The sequence below is a fragment of the Phascolarctos cinereus genome, unplaced genomic scaffold (genome assembly GCF_003287225.1).
Source record: "Phascolarctos cinereus isolate Bilbo 61053 unplaced genomic scaffold, phaCin_HiC Scaffold_9;HRSCAF=440, whole genome shotgun sequence".
Lineage (NCBI taxonomy): Eukaryota > Metazoa > Chordata > Mammalia > Diprotodontia > Phascolarctidae > Phascolarctos > Phascolarctos cinereus.
The window spans coordinates 16,850,374-16,870,196 of record NW_027556402.1 but is presented as its reverse complement, the minus strand read 5'-3'; the positions used below and the strand labels follow the sequence as shown (position 1 = coordinate 16,870,196).

Below are 19,823 nucleotides of genomic sequence, written 5' to 3'. Positions count from 1 at the left end.
GGGAACCCTCAAGTGAGAAAACTCTCCCAATGCAGGTTCTCACCTTCCCTGCAGTCTTAAACAATCAAATGAAGGCACTTAGGGGTAAATGATGAGCCCAGGGCTACACAGCCAGTATGAGGGAAACTCAGTCCAGATCTCTTTGACTGTGAGGTTAGATCTCTCTCCCTGAGTGAGGCTGATGACTTTTCATATCTGTGCCTCACAAATCTAATTCACTCACAAGTCAACATATCACCCTCTTGATGGCATGGTCTTTGAGATCCAAGAATCATCATCAACAACAATAATAACAACAACTCTCTCTCCTACGCAATGTTGTCTTTCAGTAATCATATCCCAGAATTTCACTCAGTCATTGACCTATGTTTACCTCAAAGCAAGATCCAGTTCAGTTGAATAAACATCATACTCCTTGATATGAAGCTTTATAAATACTTGTGCATACACACCAAGATCTTAGAAGACTAGTCCTAGTCCACAAGGAACTTAAAATCTAGCGAGGCATAGATATAAATGACTAAGCCATCATCACTTGAGATACAAAAAGGGAGAGCTAGGTTGAGGAAGTTGGGGGAAGTAGATAAAGGAAAACTTCTGCTGTAGTGGAAAGAAGGTTGAACTTGGAGTCAGGAAGAACTGAGTTCAAATCCTGCCTCAGAGAATTCCTAGCCATGTGACCTTCTGGCCAGTCACTTCACTTGTCTTGGCCTCAGTTTTCTCTTCTTTAAAATGGGGATAACAGCACCTCCCTCACCAGCTTGTTGTGAGGACTAAATGTGTTAAGTGCTTTGTAAACCTTCAAGCTCTACGTAAATGTTAGTTGTTGTTGGAGAAGGTATGCTTTGAAGGAAGGAAAGGATTTCAAGAAGTGAGAGACTGAATGAAGAAATAAAAGCTTTAGTTTTGGGGATGAATCCTTGTTAGCTTGTTAATTCAAGGTTAAAAAAAAATTAAAAAATAAAACCCTGTCTACCTCAGTTTCCTCACCTGTAAAATGAGCTGGAGAAAAAAATGGAAAACCACTCCAGTATCTTTGCCAAGAAAACCCCAAGAGTTGGACATGATGGAAAATGACTGAATGACAACAACGAAATGCATTAAGGGGTAATAATATTAGAGCCAAAAGTAGGACATTCTACCTATTACCATGTTGTAATCTGGTGATGTCACATGTCAGATATTCTCTGGCCAGAACAAAAGCCATGTGTTCTGAATGTATTTGCACCACTTTGGGGAAAAATTTGGATGATTTTAGCAAATTTCCTCCTGCCCACTCATGCATTTTCCCACTTGCACAATGATCTATACTGTCCCCAATGGTCCTCTTTTTTTTTCTGAGCTGCTAATGACCCATTTGAGAAAGAGCCTGTTGCCCTCCCATAAACAAGTCACACAAATGAACTTTGCCTGGCGTTCCACTTCTGAGTTCACACACAGACTGCAAACACGCTGCTTGCTGTTGTTAAAGCAACACCAAGTTAATCTCATTTGTTGCCATAGTGAAAATTTCACTCTCTTTTACCCTAAAAGTGGAGAAATGAATTATTTATACAGGTTTAGTTGAATCAGTTTTTAAACTGAAATTTTAAAGTCGATTCTCACTTATTACTTAAAGCAAAAATAATTACAAATCCTAGAGTTTTGATGTGATTCTTATTTCCCCTAGTTTATGTACCACCTTTTCCCTCCCATTGGGTGTGCAGTAAAGTAAATGAAAACATTATTATTTTTGTGGGCCACAAATTGTTTGCATGGTATTCATTATTTTCAGGTTATGTGCCAGACTTTACAAAAAAGATCACTAGAAAGTACAGGGTTCTGCTTTTATCACTCCATGCCAGTAGGCTTTTAAATTTTGAGTGCCAAGGGAAAGTGTACATACACACCCAATCCACAAACATCTGTTTATCCAAACTCAACCAGTTTCCTATCTTACATTTCCAGCTATGTACAGGGCATCTTAAACAGGATGGCCCAAGACATCTTAAATGTAACATTCCCCAAATTGAACTCATTATCTTCGCCTTCATACCTTCCCCTGTTCCAAACCCCCTTATTACTATCAAGGGCACCACCATACTCTGAGTCACCCAGAGTTGGCCTGAGAAGTAGCGTGGGATAGCAATCAGAGATCTGTCCTCAAAGCCAAAAAGGCCAAGGTTCCAGTCTCGCCTCTGACACATACTGTTCTGTGACCCTAGGCAAGTTACTTAACCTCTTAGTGGGAAATGTTTAACAAAATAAATAAAAATATAATGCAACATAGATAATGTCAATTTGTGGTTTTCTAAGTCAATATGGGGCTGCAGGGATCAGTTTCTATTTGAATTTGACAGCTCTGGTCTAGATTACTCTCTAAGACTATCCGTTGCAGAGAAGGTGCCAGGATGTGTTAGTAGAGAGAGATTCCTCACCCAGGAGTCTCTATTCCAATGAAATCACAGGTGTGTATACATATATATGTATAGGTGTGTATATATGCGTATATATGTATGTGTGTATATATGTGTGCATACATATATGTGTGTACATGTATATACATATACATGTGCATAAATACATGTATACTAAAATTTTATTGCATCTTAAGCTCGATCAAAGCTTAAATATATGCATGTATGTATACATATATGTATGTGTGTATACATAAATGCATGTATATTGTATGTATGTATATATGTAGGTACATCTTCCATCTAGGAAGTCTGCTAGAGATGCCAATATTAATATCCATTGTGGGAAGCAGTGGTCATTTCAAAACAATGAGGTATGCTGTAATTATTGTTCTTATTGTTTTAATGATAAAACATAAGGAGAGAGGAATAGCTTTTAGTTGTTTAGAAAAGAATGAATTTGCTATGGATCCTTGGTTCTATCATGCCTGGCCCCTCAAACTTTCCCTTTCTTTAGCTATCAAGAACCAGGCAACAGGGCACTACATTTTAAATGGCCGAGGGGAGGAAGCAAAGTCTCGGACATTCATCGATCTAGGCGTAGAATGGGACTACAACATCGAAGGTGACATTGAGACTCTTCACACTGATGGACCTTTACATGACTCTGTCATTGTTTTGGTATGTGGTATAATGGTTGCAATTTCCTTGGTATCATTTTTTTAAAAATTAAATTTCATCGTGATAGCTTTTATATCGGACAACATCCTCGTTAAAATTTATCTACATCTGGGTAGTTTTCATTGGATTATTAGGGTTTTTAATGTGGTTACATTTAAGGCATTTTTAAAGTTGCTTCCACCAAGCTCCCCTGCTTTTGGGAAATTCAGACTGTCAGGTTCACTTCTCATATTCTTAATCTCTTAAAGTCTAACGTGAAATCAATTACCATCCTTCAAACGTCAAACGTGATTTAACATTTGGAAAGAATCAGAGTCAAAGTCAATAAACATTTATGAAGCACCTACTATATTCCAGGCACTATTCTAAGTGCTTAGATTACAAAAAATAAATAAATAAAATAAAAAGGGATAACAGTTCCTGCCCTCAAGGAGCTCACAATCTAATCAGGGAAGACAACGCATAAAAAGAAGCTGCAGTGGGTGAAGGGGAATGATGAAGTTCTAAGGCCAAAGTAGAAGATGGCCTGGCTTGATTTTGTCTTTCAGAATGATGAGTTTCTAGAGATCATGAATCCAGGAAGTCAGGTGGGTGAGAAATGATGAAGTGAATGCCTTGGATTCCCTCCTCAAATTATGGAAGATCTCAGAGTGGCTATGTCCAATCTCCATCCTCTCCAGTTGGCTGGGGTGGGGGAGGGGGAAGCCAGTCTTCCCAACATGCCTTGGCACTCTCAATCCAAGACTCTACTACGTTAATAAATAAGGAAAAGACAAGCCAAGATAAAGTACCATTTACCTACAGCTTATCATTTTCTTCTCCCCGACACCACTCCCAAACTAGTTTTGAAAATTCTTTCACTGACCTATTTAACTTGGACAGGAATTGATATGTTACCACACATCTGCTTTCCAACACATAACCCACTTAGAAGAACAGTGTTGAGCAAAGAGTCTGGCATCAACAGGAACCCTTGATGCATCCAGCTCTCAGTAGAATTGACAAATATTGTAGAATCAAAGGATTCAAAAGCTGAATGGGATCTTAGCCACTGTCCTCATTTTACAGATGGCGAAAAACAGGTATGAAAAAGTTAAGTGACTGGCCCAAGTCTTTCTTTAAAAACAGTCCTAGAGAAGAACAAATGTTGTCCCAAACTTCAAAGAGGAAATAGAGTAGTCTACACACTATGAGCAATGGAATTTAGCTTTTGACTGCTGGCAAAATTTTAGAACATATTATTAAAGTGATACTTAGGGGAAAAAAGGCAGGAGGTAAGTCATAAAGAATAAGCATAACCCCATTCATTAAGAATTGGCCAGAAAGAGAGGAAAGGGAAGGGAAAAAGCCACACCAGACAAAACTCATATCCTTTTTTTTGACAAGGTTGTATGACAGTTAATCAGGGAAATGAAATGAAAGTAGTTGACCTAGATATTAACGACATATTTCACATGTGATTATCTCATGTGGATGAAATGGTAAGATGTGGGCTAGGTGATAAGTAATACAATTAGGTAGAACTGATTGACTTTCTAGACCCAAAGAACAGCCATTCATGTTTCAGTGACATTTGAGCACAAGTCCTTTAGTGCTATACCTTGGACTAATTGGCATCTTTATTGCTTCAATCAGAGATTCTTAGCTTGGGGTGGTGAATGAGAGAGAGACAGAGGGAGACAGACAGAAATGGAGAGAGACAGAGATATGGGCAGCGAGGTGGCACAGTGAATAGAGCGCCGGCCCTGAAGTCCGAAGGACCTGAATTCAAATCCGGCCTCAGACCAAACACTTAACACTTAGTTGCTGTGTGACCCTGGGTGAGTCACTTAACCCCAATTGTCTAAAAATTTTAAAAAAAGGTAGAGAGAGACAGAGATAGACAGAGATGGAGAGAGACAGAGATAGAGAGCAGGGAGAAAAAGAAAGAGCTGTGTTTCACACATTTTGTTTCCTTTTTGGTCATACCTACTTTATTTTAAGCATTTAAAAACATTACTCTGGGAAGGGGCCTGTAGGCTTCACCAGTCTGCCCAAGGGGCCCCTGACACAAAGAAATTGGGCTCTTGCCTTACATAAAGGCATATGGCATCCTTATCTCATTTTCTGGTTGATAAAATCTTAGGATAACTAACGTGCTAGATGAGAGTCAGGAGCCTAAGAGATCTCCATCAACTGAAACATTGACCCAAACCCAGTCTATTACAATGAAATGGAATAGCAATAAATGTGAAGCCTTACACTTGGGTTCAAAAAATCAGCCTTGCTTGCATAAAATAAGGAAGTCCCAGATGGAGGACAATTCATCTAATAAAGATATGGAAGGTTTGGTAAGCTTCAAATTCAATGCACATCAAAAGTATGATATAGCAACCAAGAAAGCTAAGGCAATCTTAAGATGTTAGTTAAGAAAGAGGTCATTTCCAGCACTGCGGGTACAGTGTTATCTCTCTATTCTTCCTTAGTGAGACAACATCTCATTACAGTCAGTTCTGGGTGCTACATTTTAGGAACTGGGCATTTTTGCTGGCTGTCCCACATGTTAGATAGTCTCCCTTTCCTGTTCCACGTGTCTTGGCTTCCTTGGCTTCCTTCAAGATGTATATGGATGGCACAATGGGTAGAGCACTTGGGCCTGAAGTCAGGAAGACCTGAATTCAAATCCAGCCTCAGACACTAGCTAATAGGACCCTGAATGAGTCACTTAGCCTCTGTCTGCCTTATTTTCCTCAACTGTAAAATGGAGATCGTAGTAATGACTCTCTTTCTCCACTTCAACTAGAAATAAATGACAGGATCATGGCTCATTCATTTAGATCTACGAGGGTCATCAAAGTCCATCTAGTCCCCAGCCTCCTCAGCTACATTATAGGGGAATTGTGAGGATCAAATGAAATGGTATTTTTAAATTACTTAGCACAGTGCCTGGCACATAATAGATGCTTAATAAATGCCTAATCCCTTCCCTCAAATCTCAGCTAAAATTCCACCTTCTACCAAAATCCTCTCCCAATCCCCCTTAATGCAAGTGCTATCTGTCTGAGATTACCCACAATTTGTCCTGTTATATAGCTTGTTTGTATGTAGTTGTTTGCATGCTGTCTTCTCCATTAAACTGTAAGCTTTTTGAGGACAGGGATGGTTTTTGGCCATTCTTTGTATCTTCCATGCTCAGCACAGTGCCTGGAACGTAGTAGGCACTTAAAATTTATGTTGACTTGATAAAGTGGGGAGTGTCCAGAGAAGGGTAACAAAAATAGCAAAGGGCCTCAAGATCACATCATGTGGAAATTGGTTGAAGGAATTAAGGATGTTTAGTTTGCGGAAAAGAAGTCTTAGGATGTATGAGGGATTAAAATTGCTCTACTCCATCATAGAAGGTAGGCTTGGGAGTAATGGGTGGAGATTACAAAGAAACTCATTTAGGCCTGCTATTAGGTAGAACTTCTGAATCACTGGAACCATCTAAAGGGAGAATGGGCCCCATCAGGAATAGAGGGATCTCCTGCCCAGAAGGAAGAGTCTTCCAGGAAACATGGGTGACCACTCATCAGATGTGCTGTAGTATGAATTCTTAGTCAGGCAGGGCTTAGATTGGAAAGCATCTGACGTCTCTTTCCCGTCTGAGACTCTAGGACACATAAAGGTTAGATTTTTGCTTACCAGAATATTCTTCCCAGTGGACTCCCAGATTTTCCTCTTGGACCCAATTTCCTGAAAGCGAGGCGCCTAGTTCAAGTTTATTTTAAAATATTATACCCTTTTATAATTCACTTGAAACAATAGGTGTGTAATTATAATAGTTGCACATACGTCTTTTTTTTTAAACAAAAAATGCTTTCAAAACCCAAGTACAAATTACTGTTTAAAGGAAACCTCATGTAAAACAAAAGGACCTTTTGTAATAGGAACAATTTCCCTTTAATTTTTAAAAATAAATTTAGACTTTTCACCCTTATGTTTTTAAAAACACAACATGGGTCTCAGCAAACAACATACTAAAATTTATGGGATACAGCCAGAGCAGTCCTTGAGGGAAATTTTGTGTCTCCTAAATGCTTATATGAATAAAATAAAGATAGAAAAGATCCATGAATTGGTCATGCAACTAAAAAAGCTAAAAAGAGAACAAATTAAAAATCCCTAATTAAATACCAAATGAGAAATTCTGAAAATCAAAGTAGAGATTAATAAAATTCAAAGTAAGAAAACTATTTAACTAATAAATGGGTCTCTTAACACATAGCCAACACGCCTGATTAAGCTTCTAATTATTACCGTTCCCTTGAACAAAAAGGAGGCAATTTCCAGTTTCAGTAACAGTAATAATTAAGTTACTCAGCTCCATCAGCCTCATTCACATGGCTGTATTATGTATTTAATAGATTATTCCTCAGGAGAATGACACACGTTCCAGTTTGATGTACAAGTATATCATTCATGAAGATTCAGTGCCAACCATTAACAGCAATAATGTAATCCAGGAAGAATTAGACACTTTTGAGTGGGCTTTGAAGAGCTGGTCCCAGTGCTCAGAACCTTGTGGTGGGGGTAAGTGGACCATATTTTTTCTCATATTAATATACAACAGTATGGGAAGAAGAAAACAGTTTTCATGCATCTTCAGACTCCACATACTTTGTCATTTTAGATTCAGTGATGCATGTTAAGAGTGTCTCTTTTTATAGTTGGCATGCTTTTAATGAACTGTTGTTTAAAGCTACATTTATTTTTTCATATCTGGGTAAGTTTTTACTTTGGGTCCAAAGTAACCTCTTCAGACTTTCCCCAGGTTCTCAGTATACCAAATATGGGTGCCGCAGGAAGAGTGATAATAAAATGGTGCATCGCAGCTTCTGTGAAGCCAGCAAAAAGCCAAAACCCATTCGTAGAATGTGCAATCTTCAGGAGTGCACACATCCTCTGTAAGTATGATGATGATTATTCATAATATTGCTAGGCTTCAATCTCCAATTCAGATAAAAATGAATGGCAGAATCATAGCTTGTGCGTCTAGATCTGGAAGGCCATCTACTCCCTAACCCCTTCATTTTACGGATGAGAAACTGAGTCAGGGAGAAGTTGTGAATTGCCTTGGGCCACACAGACAGTAAGCATCAGAGACAGATTATGAACCCAGTTCCTATTGCTATAGAACCAGTCCAATGGACCTCGCCATTTCAGTAAATGTCTGCAGATTCACATTTAATAATGGTTGCCATGTAAGCAGAGCCCAGTGGTTTCAGGTCCTCATTCCATTGTCCTGTCCTAATTTACAGGCCCGTGAAGATAGGCATACATTGTGTCTGTATACTATAGTTCATTCACTTATTTAATAAACATGTAGTTGGTGCCTACTGTGTGCAATGCTGTGTGAAGGAAGACAAGTTTTCTAAAAGGCGGGGATGAGGCTAGGCTACATTCTAGGCACGAGGAATTGTTTGTGCAAATCACAAAGATTAGAGATGGAATTCAGGTGGCAGATAATAGTCTAATTTGGATAGAAGACTGAGTTGGAAGCTAGATTTAATTTAGAGGCATAGTAACCAGTTATCATAGTTAATGATCAAAGTGACCTAGATACTGCCTGCTGAATGGATATCTCTGTTCTGAACTGTTGCCTAGACATCCCAATGTGTGGATGCCTGAACAAAGCTTATCTTTCCCAATAAACTTGACCATTCTCCCAACTCTCATTTCTGTTGAGAGCACTAACATGCCCTCAGTCATCCAAAATCCAACCTTGGACTCATCCTGGATTCTTCCTCTCCCCCATACCTCACATCTAATGAATTGCCAAGATGTATTGATTCTACCTCCTTGACCTTTCTTCCATCTGTCCCCATGTGTCTACTTACCTAGCCACCAACATGGTTTAGACTCTCATTGTCTCTCTCATCTGGATTACAGTCAAAGTCTCCTAATTGATATCTCTGATTCATGATTCTTGTCTCTGCAACTCATCCTCTACAAGCTGAAAAAATCATCTTCCCAAGGCATATAGGTCTGATCATACTACTGCCTTCCTCAAAAACCTTCCTTCCCCCCATTACCTCTAAATTCAAATCCGATTTCACACTCCATGTTCCAGCCATATTAGACTACTAGCTATGCCTTGAACTCAATCTCTAACTCAAATCCCACCCAACCTATAACCAAGAGTGTCTCAACTATAACATGCTTGCTTGGCATCATGCAGCCTTTTTTTTTAAATTAAGACCTCTGAGAAGGGACACCCCCGACCTTAATGAGCAGCCTTTTCCTTTTTTGGACAACTCGAATCGTTAGAAGGTTTTTCCAGATATCATCTAAATTTTCCTTTTCAGTATTTGAACATTGGTTTTAGTTTTCACCAATCAGGACAAACCAGTAAGTCTAATCCCTTCAGGTACTTGGAGGCAATTATTTTGACCCTGTAATATTTCTCTTCTCTACACTAACCATTCACAGTTACTTCAACTGGTCATCATTTAGGTATTCAAGTTTCTTTATCATTCTGGTTGCCCCTTCTGGACTCTTGCCAACTTATCAATGTCCTTTCTGCTCTGAGATGCCCAGAACTAAAAAGGACTATTCTGTCTTTCTTTCCGTGTCTTTCTTAATGTAGCTCATTTCTTATGCTTTCTATTTGGGCTATTCTGCTTTTTTCCCCTTTTCTTCAGTGAGTTTTTATGCTTTTTTTTTAAAAAAAATATTAAGCCAATTCTGTTTTTAAGGTGATATTCTTTGGTATTTTTTGTGCCTCTCTTACCCAAGTTGTTAATTCTCTTTTTATAATTTTCCTGCATCACTTTCACATATTTTCCCAATTTTTACTTTGCCACTTTTTAAAAAGTCTTCCAGGAATTCTTGTTAGGCTAAAGTCCAATTAGCATTTTTCTTTGATGCTTTGGTTGTGACTGTTTCACATTGTTGTCTTCTGCATTTGTGTCTTCCCTGTCATCATAGTGGCTTTTTTATGGTCTTGTTCTTTTTTTATTGTTTGCTCATTTTTCTAGCCTATTTCTTGGCTTTGAACTTTATGTTAAAGTTGGATTCTCCTCACCTGGGAGTGGGGAGGTATTGTACAAGCTTCAGGGGGTTTTTTTGTGCTTGTTTTCAGAGCTTGTTCTGGGGCTCTGCAAGTTTTCAGTGCTTTCAAGGCAGTGTGATCCCAGGAGAGGTATGGTCCTTGCTCTCCTGGTCTGCACTCTGGTCTTTACTCAGGAAGGGCCCCTTCTGTGCTGTAGCCACAAGCGGGTCTGCCTGCCTCATGTCTCTCCCCACTCTAGTCCATCCTCCATGCAGTCACTAAAGTGATTTTTACTAAAATGCAGTTCTGATCGTGTTACTAATCAGTAAACTTTAGTGGCTTCCTATTGCCTCTAGGAACAAACACAAAATGCTGTTTGACATTCACAGACGTTTGTGACCTAGCCCCTCCTCCCTTTCCAGTCTTCTTACACCTTACTCCCTGACACATTCTTTTCAATCCAGTGGATGTTACACAAACAAGACACTCCATCTTTTGGCACTGGGTATTCTCTCTAGCTGTCCCCCATGCCTAGAACCCTCTCCCTCTTCCATTCCCCTACTGACCTCCTTGTCATCTTGTAAGTGCCAACTAAAACCCTACCTTCTGCAGGAAGCCTTTCCCAATCCCTCATAATTGCAGTGCCTTCTCTCTTAATTACTTCCTATTTATCATGCACCATCTTGCTTTGTATACATTTTTTTTTCATTTTGTCTTCCCTATAGACTGTAAGTTTCCTGAGGGCAGGGACTGTCTTTTGCTCCTTTTTGTATTCACTGCTTTTAGCCCAGTGCCTGGCAAATAGGTGCTTAAAAATGTTGATTAATAGCAGCTTACATTCTAATGGAAGGAGACAAAATAACTAGGTATAATGTGTGTGTGTGTATATGTATATATAGATATAGATATACAGATATATCTGGTAATAAACATCTTTATTTATCTACCAATCATCTCTATATCTTTTCACTGGCTGCTGTCTCCCATGCCTGGAATGCTTTTGCTCTTCATCTTGACTCCAAAAAATTTCCTAGACTACTTTTAAGACTCAGCTCAAATCCTACCTTATGCGGGAAGCCTTTCCAAGAGAATCTCCCCCTTGTGCCTTTTTAATAGATTTCCTTCCATCTATTCTCTCTCTCTCGATACACACATACATACATACATGTGTGTATGTATATATACCTTCCCTCTATTAATTACTTCCTATTTATCATGTACTGTCTTGCTTTGTGTACATCGCCAGAAAGGGAATGATTTTTCAGTCATGGAAATTCACAAGGCCAGTCTCTTGGAAGGCAGAAAAGGATGCAGAGTACCTCAGTGAGGGAGGCTCACACTGAGGGAGTCAGAGATACCTGAACAAAATAAGCTTCTGAGTCCATCATCTGAGTGATAGCGGGTGAAGACCAACGTGTCTCTGCTTTGGTTTGAACAGTGCTGACCCTACATAACTAGAACTGTGTGTCTTTTCCTCCTTTCTGTAGCTGGGTGGCTGATGAATGGGAATATTGTACCAAAACCTGCGGAAATTCTGGGTATCAGCTCCGCACAGTACGATGCCTTCAACCTCTCCAGGACGGAACCAACCGCTCTGTGCATAGCAAGTATTGTCTAGGAGAGCGTCCTGAGACCCGTAGACCATGTAACAGATTGCCATGTCCCTCTCAATGGAAAACGGGGCCCTGGAATGAGGTGGGTATGTGGGTTTGTAGTGTATTTATTTATTTTTTATTTCCCCCCTAAATATAATGATCATATCAATGGTAATGTATAATTATGAACTACCTATGTGTGTTTAAAGCTTAAAACCACAATTCCTGTTTTCAAAGAGCTTATAACCAATTAACAAGACAGGTAACATTTGTTGGGTGTGTGTGTGTGTGTGTGTGTGGGCATGTATTTTCTTTATGATTCAAGGAGGTAGTTTTGGGAAAGGGTTAATATTCATTCATTACCTCTCTACCTGCATATCTCACTGCATCTCAAAATCAACTTGTTTAAAACTAAGCTTATTCTATCTCTCCCAAAAGTAGATAGTTTGGCTCCTAAGCTATTTCTCATTGTGTGGGGGGGGGGAGGGGGGTAACATCATTCACCCAGTCTCTCATGTTTGCAACCTTATGGTTTTCTTAGATTTATCCCTCTTCCTCATCTTTTTTAATCTAATCACTTACTAGGTGTGATTGATTTCACTTCAGCATCTTTTCTGTTCATCCCCTCTTCTCTATCCTAATTCACTCCTCAAGTACAAAATGGAGGAAGCATAGTTAATAGCTTTTGTTTGGGAAAACATTTTTGTCTAGAGGTGAAGGAATTCTGGGGAGATGGTGAAGTAATCAGTATCCTATAGACAGCTTTCCCCACATCACACCACATAGTACAATTAAAAAGCCCCCAAATGCAGGAAAATCAGCAATGACATGAATATAACAGATGAGAATCCATACCGAAGTAGTTCTTACAGAAAAAAAAAAGAACTGAAGACCAATTCACTAGTCTTCCTTGCACTTTTAGGACTGCCTCCTTACTCTCCAGTCATCCTTCTCCCACAGCCTACTGACTGGCCCAGGGTGATACCAAGATCTTCATGACTGCTGCCATCTTAGGAAATGACGTTTAGAATGAACCCCTGTAGTAGTCTTCCTACCCACCAATCCCTAGCCCCTAAAGTGTGTGGAGGAACCTATCACTCAAAAGCCTTTGGCACTAGGCTCCTAACCCCTCAAGTAGCCCAATCAATAACTTGGGGGCCTATTGCAATTTTAGACACGGCCTTTCAGAGTTAACCATTTGGAAGCATTCTAATGGGGACCTTATTCTCAGGTAGATTGAGACCCATGAAGCATATCGGCTACAAACAGAAAAAGAGAAAGACAGCTGCAGATGAGTACAGAGCCAGGGAACAAGGAAGTAGAGAAGGGAGAATATGAGAAATTAAATGCTCATTTCTAGTTAATACATGAAAAGAGGAAACAGGCAGTCAGTGGGAGTGAAAGGTAGAGAACAATCCCAAGGACGAAGGGTTCTGGGACCATCCCTCACAGCAGTATCTGGGAGCACCCTTCTTATGCCCCTCACAACCAGCCTCTTTAGGCTAATAGAGATTGAATAAAATCAGTGGCAGAGAGAAAAATAGAGCCAAAAAGTAACTAGTAAAGGCAGTGAATAGGCCCCATTGCAGGGGCCACTCAGAGTCTGCCTTCACAGTTTGGATGGGGGGGGGCACTGATTTCTTCTAACACTAGAGCTCTGAGAGAAGAAAAGGCAGAGACAGAACACAACAGTGCTGTTCCTTCAGTAGGAAGAGAACTGGAGCTAAGAAGCAAAGTTTCATCAAAGAAACCATAGAAAAATCAACAGAATTATTGAAAAAATATACAAAAACTGAGGAAGAAAAATGGATAAATATCAAAAGAAAAACAGTCTTCTTAACTTTGTTTTTCCCATTCTAAAAAAATATAAATTGAATAAACATCAACAGAAAGGAAGACTGACTTATTCACAGCAGAACAGAGAGGGTTGTACACAAATCTGAATCTCTAGCATGTACAGCTTGCTTTGCTGAAAATGAAACAAAAACAATCTCCGTGTTCAACACTTCTCAACAAAGGAAACTGAATCAACATCATCTCAGGCAGGTGAATGAATTACAATTAATTCTGTGAGTCCTGAAATGATAGAGGAGCAAGTCTAAGAACCACTGGAAAGGTTCAGAAGAGCAATCAAAGAATTAGGTGAAAACATCGAAGCAATTGGAACTCTTAAAAAGGAAATTACCAAATCTAACTAGTGACCAGAGATTTTCTAGCAACAGATAGTGTCACTCTCCATAATAGTAGACTCTGAAAAAAAAATGATAGAATTGCATACCAAAAATGCCAAGGTAAAAGGTAAAAAAAATTAAAATAAGGAAACTTTTTTTTAAGATTGTAGGGACACATACAAAAATCTGGGAGGAGTGAGATGGGTAATTAGTCTAAGCAAACTTCTTCAGCCCTTCAAGCTCAAAACAAAGAAAGTAGGTATCAGATGTAGATTTATTTTTTATTTAGCTAGCATTTATTAAGTCCCTACTATGCTCTAGGCACTATACTAAGTGCTGAGGGTATTTATTGTCGTTATTCAGTCATTTCAGTCATGTCTGACTCTCCATGATACCATTTAGGGTTTTCTTGGCAAAGATACTCGAGTGGTTTGCTATTTCCTTCTCCAGCTCATTTTACAGATGAAGAACTGAGGCAAACAGGGTTAAGTGACTTGTCCAAACTCACATAGCTAGCAAGTGGCTAAGACTAGATTTGAACTCAGGAAGATGAATCCTCCTGATTCCAAGTCCAATGCTCTAACCACTGTACCACCAGCTGGGGATATACAGAAAGGTGAAAGCTAGTCCTGGCTCTCAAAGAGCTCATAGGGAGTTTTTTTAGAACTAAATCCTCATGATAAGGAGAAACAACTCTGAGCAAGATAAATCTTATTAAATAACACCAGAGAACTTCAATACTTAGAGTAATCACTCCGTACCACTATAACCACCTCGTGGCATTTACTTGTGGCAGGGAGATCAAGCTAAGTCATAGGCTTGTGCTAGGCCACAGAACAAGGGTAGGCCCCCCTGAAGCCGCAGTAACTCTGTCCAAACATCCCCAGTTCCTCTCACCAGCAAGAAGTAAATGGCAGGTGCTGACTCTGTCTAGTCAGGGCAATGAAAGGAAGTAAGTGGAGGAAGGAATCAAGGTGGCTGAAACAGTTTGGGTAGAGGCAGCCAGCTGCCTTGGTCTTGAGAGAACGGCAACTGGAAGTTTAGCTGAGATCAGCCTCCCATCCTTATGCCGGCTTAGAGCTGAGATTTCTGGGGCTTCAGTGACTCTTCCCAATGCCTTTTACCTCACTTCCTCTACCAAAGAGTGGCAGGTGATGATTCTGTCCAGCCAGGTGAAAGACAAGAGCAGGGATGAAGAAGAATCAACTGTACTGAGGATTGTCCTGTCCAACTGGCTATTTTGGGTGTCAGGGAAAGAGTGGCAACCTAGCTGGGAATGATCCCATAATCTGGATGTCACTCAGACCAGGGACTGGTGAATTCCAAATCCTCCGTAAAAGAATGAGGAAATCCTTCATTCTACCTTCAGCAGTGTTCAGTACAAGCAAAGGAGAGGCCTAAAAGTGAGGAGTGAGAAATGCAAGAAAAAGGCTGAAACACCAAATACTTAAAGAAAATGTGGCAATAAAATCCAGGTGCACAAGCAGATAAACCAACAAAGGGTACTAAAGACACAAGGAAGAAAATGCGTAAAACCATAAAAAAGTACCATGAACAAATATTTCAATATTAAGGAAAGGGAACCCATTAGTAAATGATTAAAGGGCCTATGGATTCCTCAAAAATGATGTTCAAGCAACTTCAGAATGACTAAAAAGGGAAATAATATTCATAAAAAATTAAGAATTTAATTCAGCAATTAGAATGCTCAATGCATAAAACAGTGTTCAACACAAAATGTAAAATACAAGGAACAGAATAGAAAACTTTGAATCCATAATATAGAATCTCAAAAAATAGGTGTGGTAGAAAGATCAACAGAATTATAATGCAAAAATATGGAAGTGAAAGATGATTTGGCAGAAAAAATTTGTTCAGTCATTTCAGATTCTTCGTGGCCCCAGTTGGGGTTTTCTTGGCAAAGAGACTAGAGTGGTTTGGCATTTCCTTCTCTGACTTATTTTACAGATGAGAAAACTGAGGCCAACAGGGTTAAGTGGTTTGTTAGGGGTAATATAACTAATAAGTACTGAGGCTGGATTTGAACTCAAGAAGAAGAGTCTTTCTGACTTCGGGCCCGGGCACTCTATCCACTACTATCACCTACCTGCCCTAGAAGAACAATAAAAAACAGAAATGTTAAAAGAACACATGAAATATATACAAACCAAAGTGACCATCCCGAACACAGATAGATAACACTCATAGATATCACAGAAGGTAATGGATTTAAAAAAAAAACACCAGAATACCATAATGTGGAATATAATGTAAGAAAACTGTCCAGAATTTCTGAATATAGTCAGTAAGGCATTGTCCCCTGAATGGGAGGGATGGGGATGCTGAATCTCACTCCCACTGGAGAGAAAGCATGACTCTGTGGTTGGAGTTAGGAATTTCATGATGGATTTAGTCTGCAAAGAGTTTGCATGTTCAGAAGCCACCTCACCTTTAGCCTGTTATGCCTTTTTGGGCAATTTCTGGCCCAAGAGAGAGAATTTTTGAGTTCCTAATGGTAGCTGGCACTTTGACTCATAGATAAAACATAGAACCAGAGGTGGTGTTGACATGACCTTGAGGATGGAGAATGATCATAACGAAGGCAGGAAAGAAACCAGGACCCATGATTTGGGACACCGATTTTGTGTGCATAGTTATCAATTTTAGTTAGTTAACATAGTATATTAGTAACCTAGTTTAGTTAACAACATAGCTCAGAGTAAACTAACTCCTACCACAAAGAGTCACTTCTATCTGACATTGTTTCCTCCATAAAATGATATTTCTAGGAATGAGGCACAGAAAAAAAAAAGATAGATGAAGTCTTCCAAAGGCAACAGCATAAAAATCAGACAGAAGAGGGAGCTCAAATATTGCACTTCAAAAGCTTTAATCCCACAAGGGACGCAAAGAAAATAAAGAAGGTTACAGCCCATGAATTACAAAAATAAACTCTAGAAGGAAAGAGAAATAATGAGGGGAACAAAGCTCATGAAAACTTTTTTAGAAAAGGGCAAAGTAGAAGAAACTTACTATAAACAAAAGGTGAGAGTGGAAAGAAGATTTTTAACTACATACTTAACTAGGTAGGAAATAAGGGACAAAATGAGGGAAGAAATTTAAAAAAATGATTAGGTTAATTCAAAATACTTGAGAAATGTCAGGCACCTGGGAGTAGGAGCTAGAGAAGAACTTGTAAGAATAAACTAGCATCAGAGTAGTGTAAGTGAAACTAATGTCAGGGACAAAGTACTTACTTAAATGAGGAAGAGGACAAAAAAAAATAATAAATGGGGAAAACACAAGCCTAAGAATCATAACTTTAAATGTGATTTTTTAAAAATTGAGACACATGAGAGTGGCAGAATGAGTAAAAAAAAATAATAGCCAACAATCTGTTGCATAAAAGAAATATCGGAAATAACAAATATGCACTGAAAATTAGGCTCTGGAACAAAATATACTATGCATCAGATGAATTAAAAAACACAAAAGTTGTAATCATGCCAGTAGACAAAGAAAAACTCAGAAATTCATAATATCAAGAGAAAGAAATAGGGAAACTATATTAAAAATCATAAACAGTGAATCAATATTAACACTAGACATTTACAGTGACTGGTATAACATCCAAATTAACAAAGGAAAAGTAATAGAATAGTGGAAAGACATAGACAGTCACAATAATTTTAAAAAACACTTTAGTCTTCCTTTTTCAGAGATGGACAAATCTAACAGAAAAAACTAAATAAAAATATAGAACTGAACAAACTGTGGATAAATTTAAAGCTGAAAGAAATGGCATCTCCTGAATAGGAATTTAATGAATATGCATATTTCTCAAAACTACATGGTACCCTTTGGATCATAGAGAAATGAACAAAATCAGAAATGCTAAACATATTCTTTACAGACCATGATGCAACATCAATGGTAATTAATACACAGAACACAAAGATCAGTTTGCTCAGTTCTTTATTTTCTTTTTTTAAACTGAATTTCTTTTTGGATTTTTCCAGCTCTGAAAGGGGAATATTCATGTAGAAGTGACATAACAGTGACCATTATATAAGATATCTAAAGGAAAAAAAATATAAAGGACAAGTGAAAAAATATTAAGCTTTATTAATCTCCCCAAAAGGCAAAAAAGAACATTAATAAGTAACAACAAATTATATGCCTGTGTTTCCATCAATACAAAATCATTCTGAGAGTCATTTTTATTCAAATCAAGATTATTATTCAATGAGGTATTAATAGACAATGAGAAGGTTTTTGCAAGCAGTATTTAACAAACAGACACATCTTCACAATTTCTCAATTAATTGAAACATTTAAGGAATACAAAATCTCATAGTGTTTTTATTATGGAAAAAGCTTTTGATTTGGCAGAAACAAAACACCTCCTTGTAGGATCAACAAAATGTCTCCAGTTCATAGATCCAAATTACTCGAGATTCTTTGGAAAATATAACAATAAAATAACCTTTATCAGTCACCTTCTGGTAATAAACATCAGATCAGTCATAAAATAAGGAGATATACATGTGACAGAAGTATTCAACAGTGAAACAAAAGAGACATACCGCAGAGTTTTGATGAATGAGAAATTCTTTGTAAAGATGAAGTCCTCCAGATGTTCCTATTTGTGGTTGATATTATACTGATCGTATCAAGCCCCAGAATAATCCAGTGCCTCCTAGAAAACATCTGAAATCACTCAAAAGAACTTGTTTATCTACACAGGAAAAACCAAATGGATGAAGAATGTGTGCCACCCCTATTTTACCATGCATTTTGATGGCTACCTACAGGGCTTTTCCATGAGTACGTAGGCCTGGGAAGATGGTAGTGTTGGACAGTGTGAGTTAGGCCCAGATTTGAAAAAGAAGAAGAGAGTAGACTGATTACTTTCAGGAAATTGCAAAGCTCTTTTGCTGAACTCAAGCTTCCCATTAAATCAAAGTCTTATCTTATACATGATGCTATAGGCAGCAAGCCGCACAATACCACTGCCTCCAAAATCTGGATATCAATTGCATCTGTGCATGGAAGGTATGTGAAGAACACCCACACACATGCACAAAACCCAGGAGTAAAGGATGTCGTTGAAGAATTGTATTATAGAAATGTCATAAAATTGTAATGCCCAAACTTGGACCTCACGAAAAAACATGAAAATGTACCATCCTCTATTTGTTACAGAGATAGGGCACTAAGGCAGTGGAATATTGATTTTTCCATCTATTTTTTTTTAATCAAAAGAGATGGCTTTCTAGGAGGAAAATAGACATTGGCAATGTAGATGATATAAAAAAAGGTATCAAAACTTTTTAAAGCAAACAAATAACAAATAAAAACCCTACAAAACAATGATTCTTAACTTGAAGATGGGGTATAAAGAGATAATTGGGAAAAAAAGTCTTAAAGAAAAAATGTGACAAAGAAATCCTGAATACTATTTTCAAAAAGTCATACAGAAAAAAAATCCCCAGAAATTTGTGGATGCAGGAGAGAAACCCCAAATCAAGAGAATCTACAGAAGACTATATCCAACAAAAAGAAACCTCAATTCTCACTCAATAAAACATTATAGTCAACTTTCAGAACTATAAAATTTCAAAACATATTTTGCATTCAGAAAGAAAAAAAAATCCCTCAAATTCCAAGAGGAATCACTCAAAACAACCCAGAGTTCTTTTGTGGTTACAGGAAATAAAGCAAAAATCAAAGTATGATATTCAAAAGAGCAAAGGAGACCAGTTAGGACTCAAAGAAAAAAGATACCCCATGAGGCTGAGTCTAAACATCAAAGAAAATAATTGGATTTTTAGTAAAAGGGAAGAAGAATTCAAATTGTTCCTTCCGAGGAACCCATAGGAGAGCAGGGTATTATTCAGCATATAAAATGACCAAACAACAAAAATTTAAATACTTCCAAAGACTGAGAAATGCAACTTTATTTTCA

At 38.3% G+C, this 19,823-nt stretch overlaps 1 protein-coding gene across 1 annotated transcript in view; it reads left to right on the top strand.

Moving 5' to 3' along the window:
• Positions 1-19,823, top strand: part of ADAMTS3 (ADAM metallopeptidase with thrombospondin type 1 motif 3) — a 298,704-nt gene that overhangs the window by 257,706 nt on the left and 21,175 nt on the right. The window contains exons 17-20 of the mRNA XM_020988493.2: positions 2,914-3,077; positions 7,463-7,628; positions 7,870-8,002; positions 11,577-11,784. Coding sequence (XP_020844152.1) covers positions 2,914-3,077; positions 7,463-7,628; positions 7,870-8,002; positions 11,577-11,784 — 671 coding nt within the window. The remainder of the gene's footprint in view (positions 1-2,913; positions 3,078-7,462; positions 7,629-7,869; positions 8,003-11,576; positions 11,785-19,823) is intronic.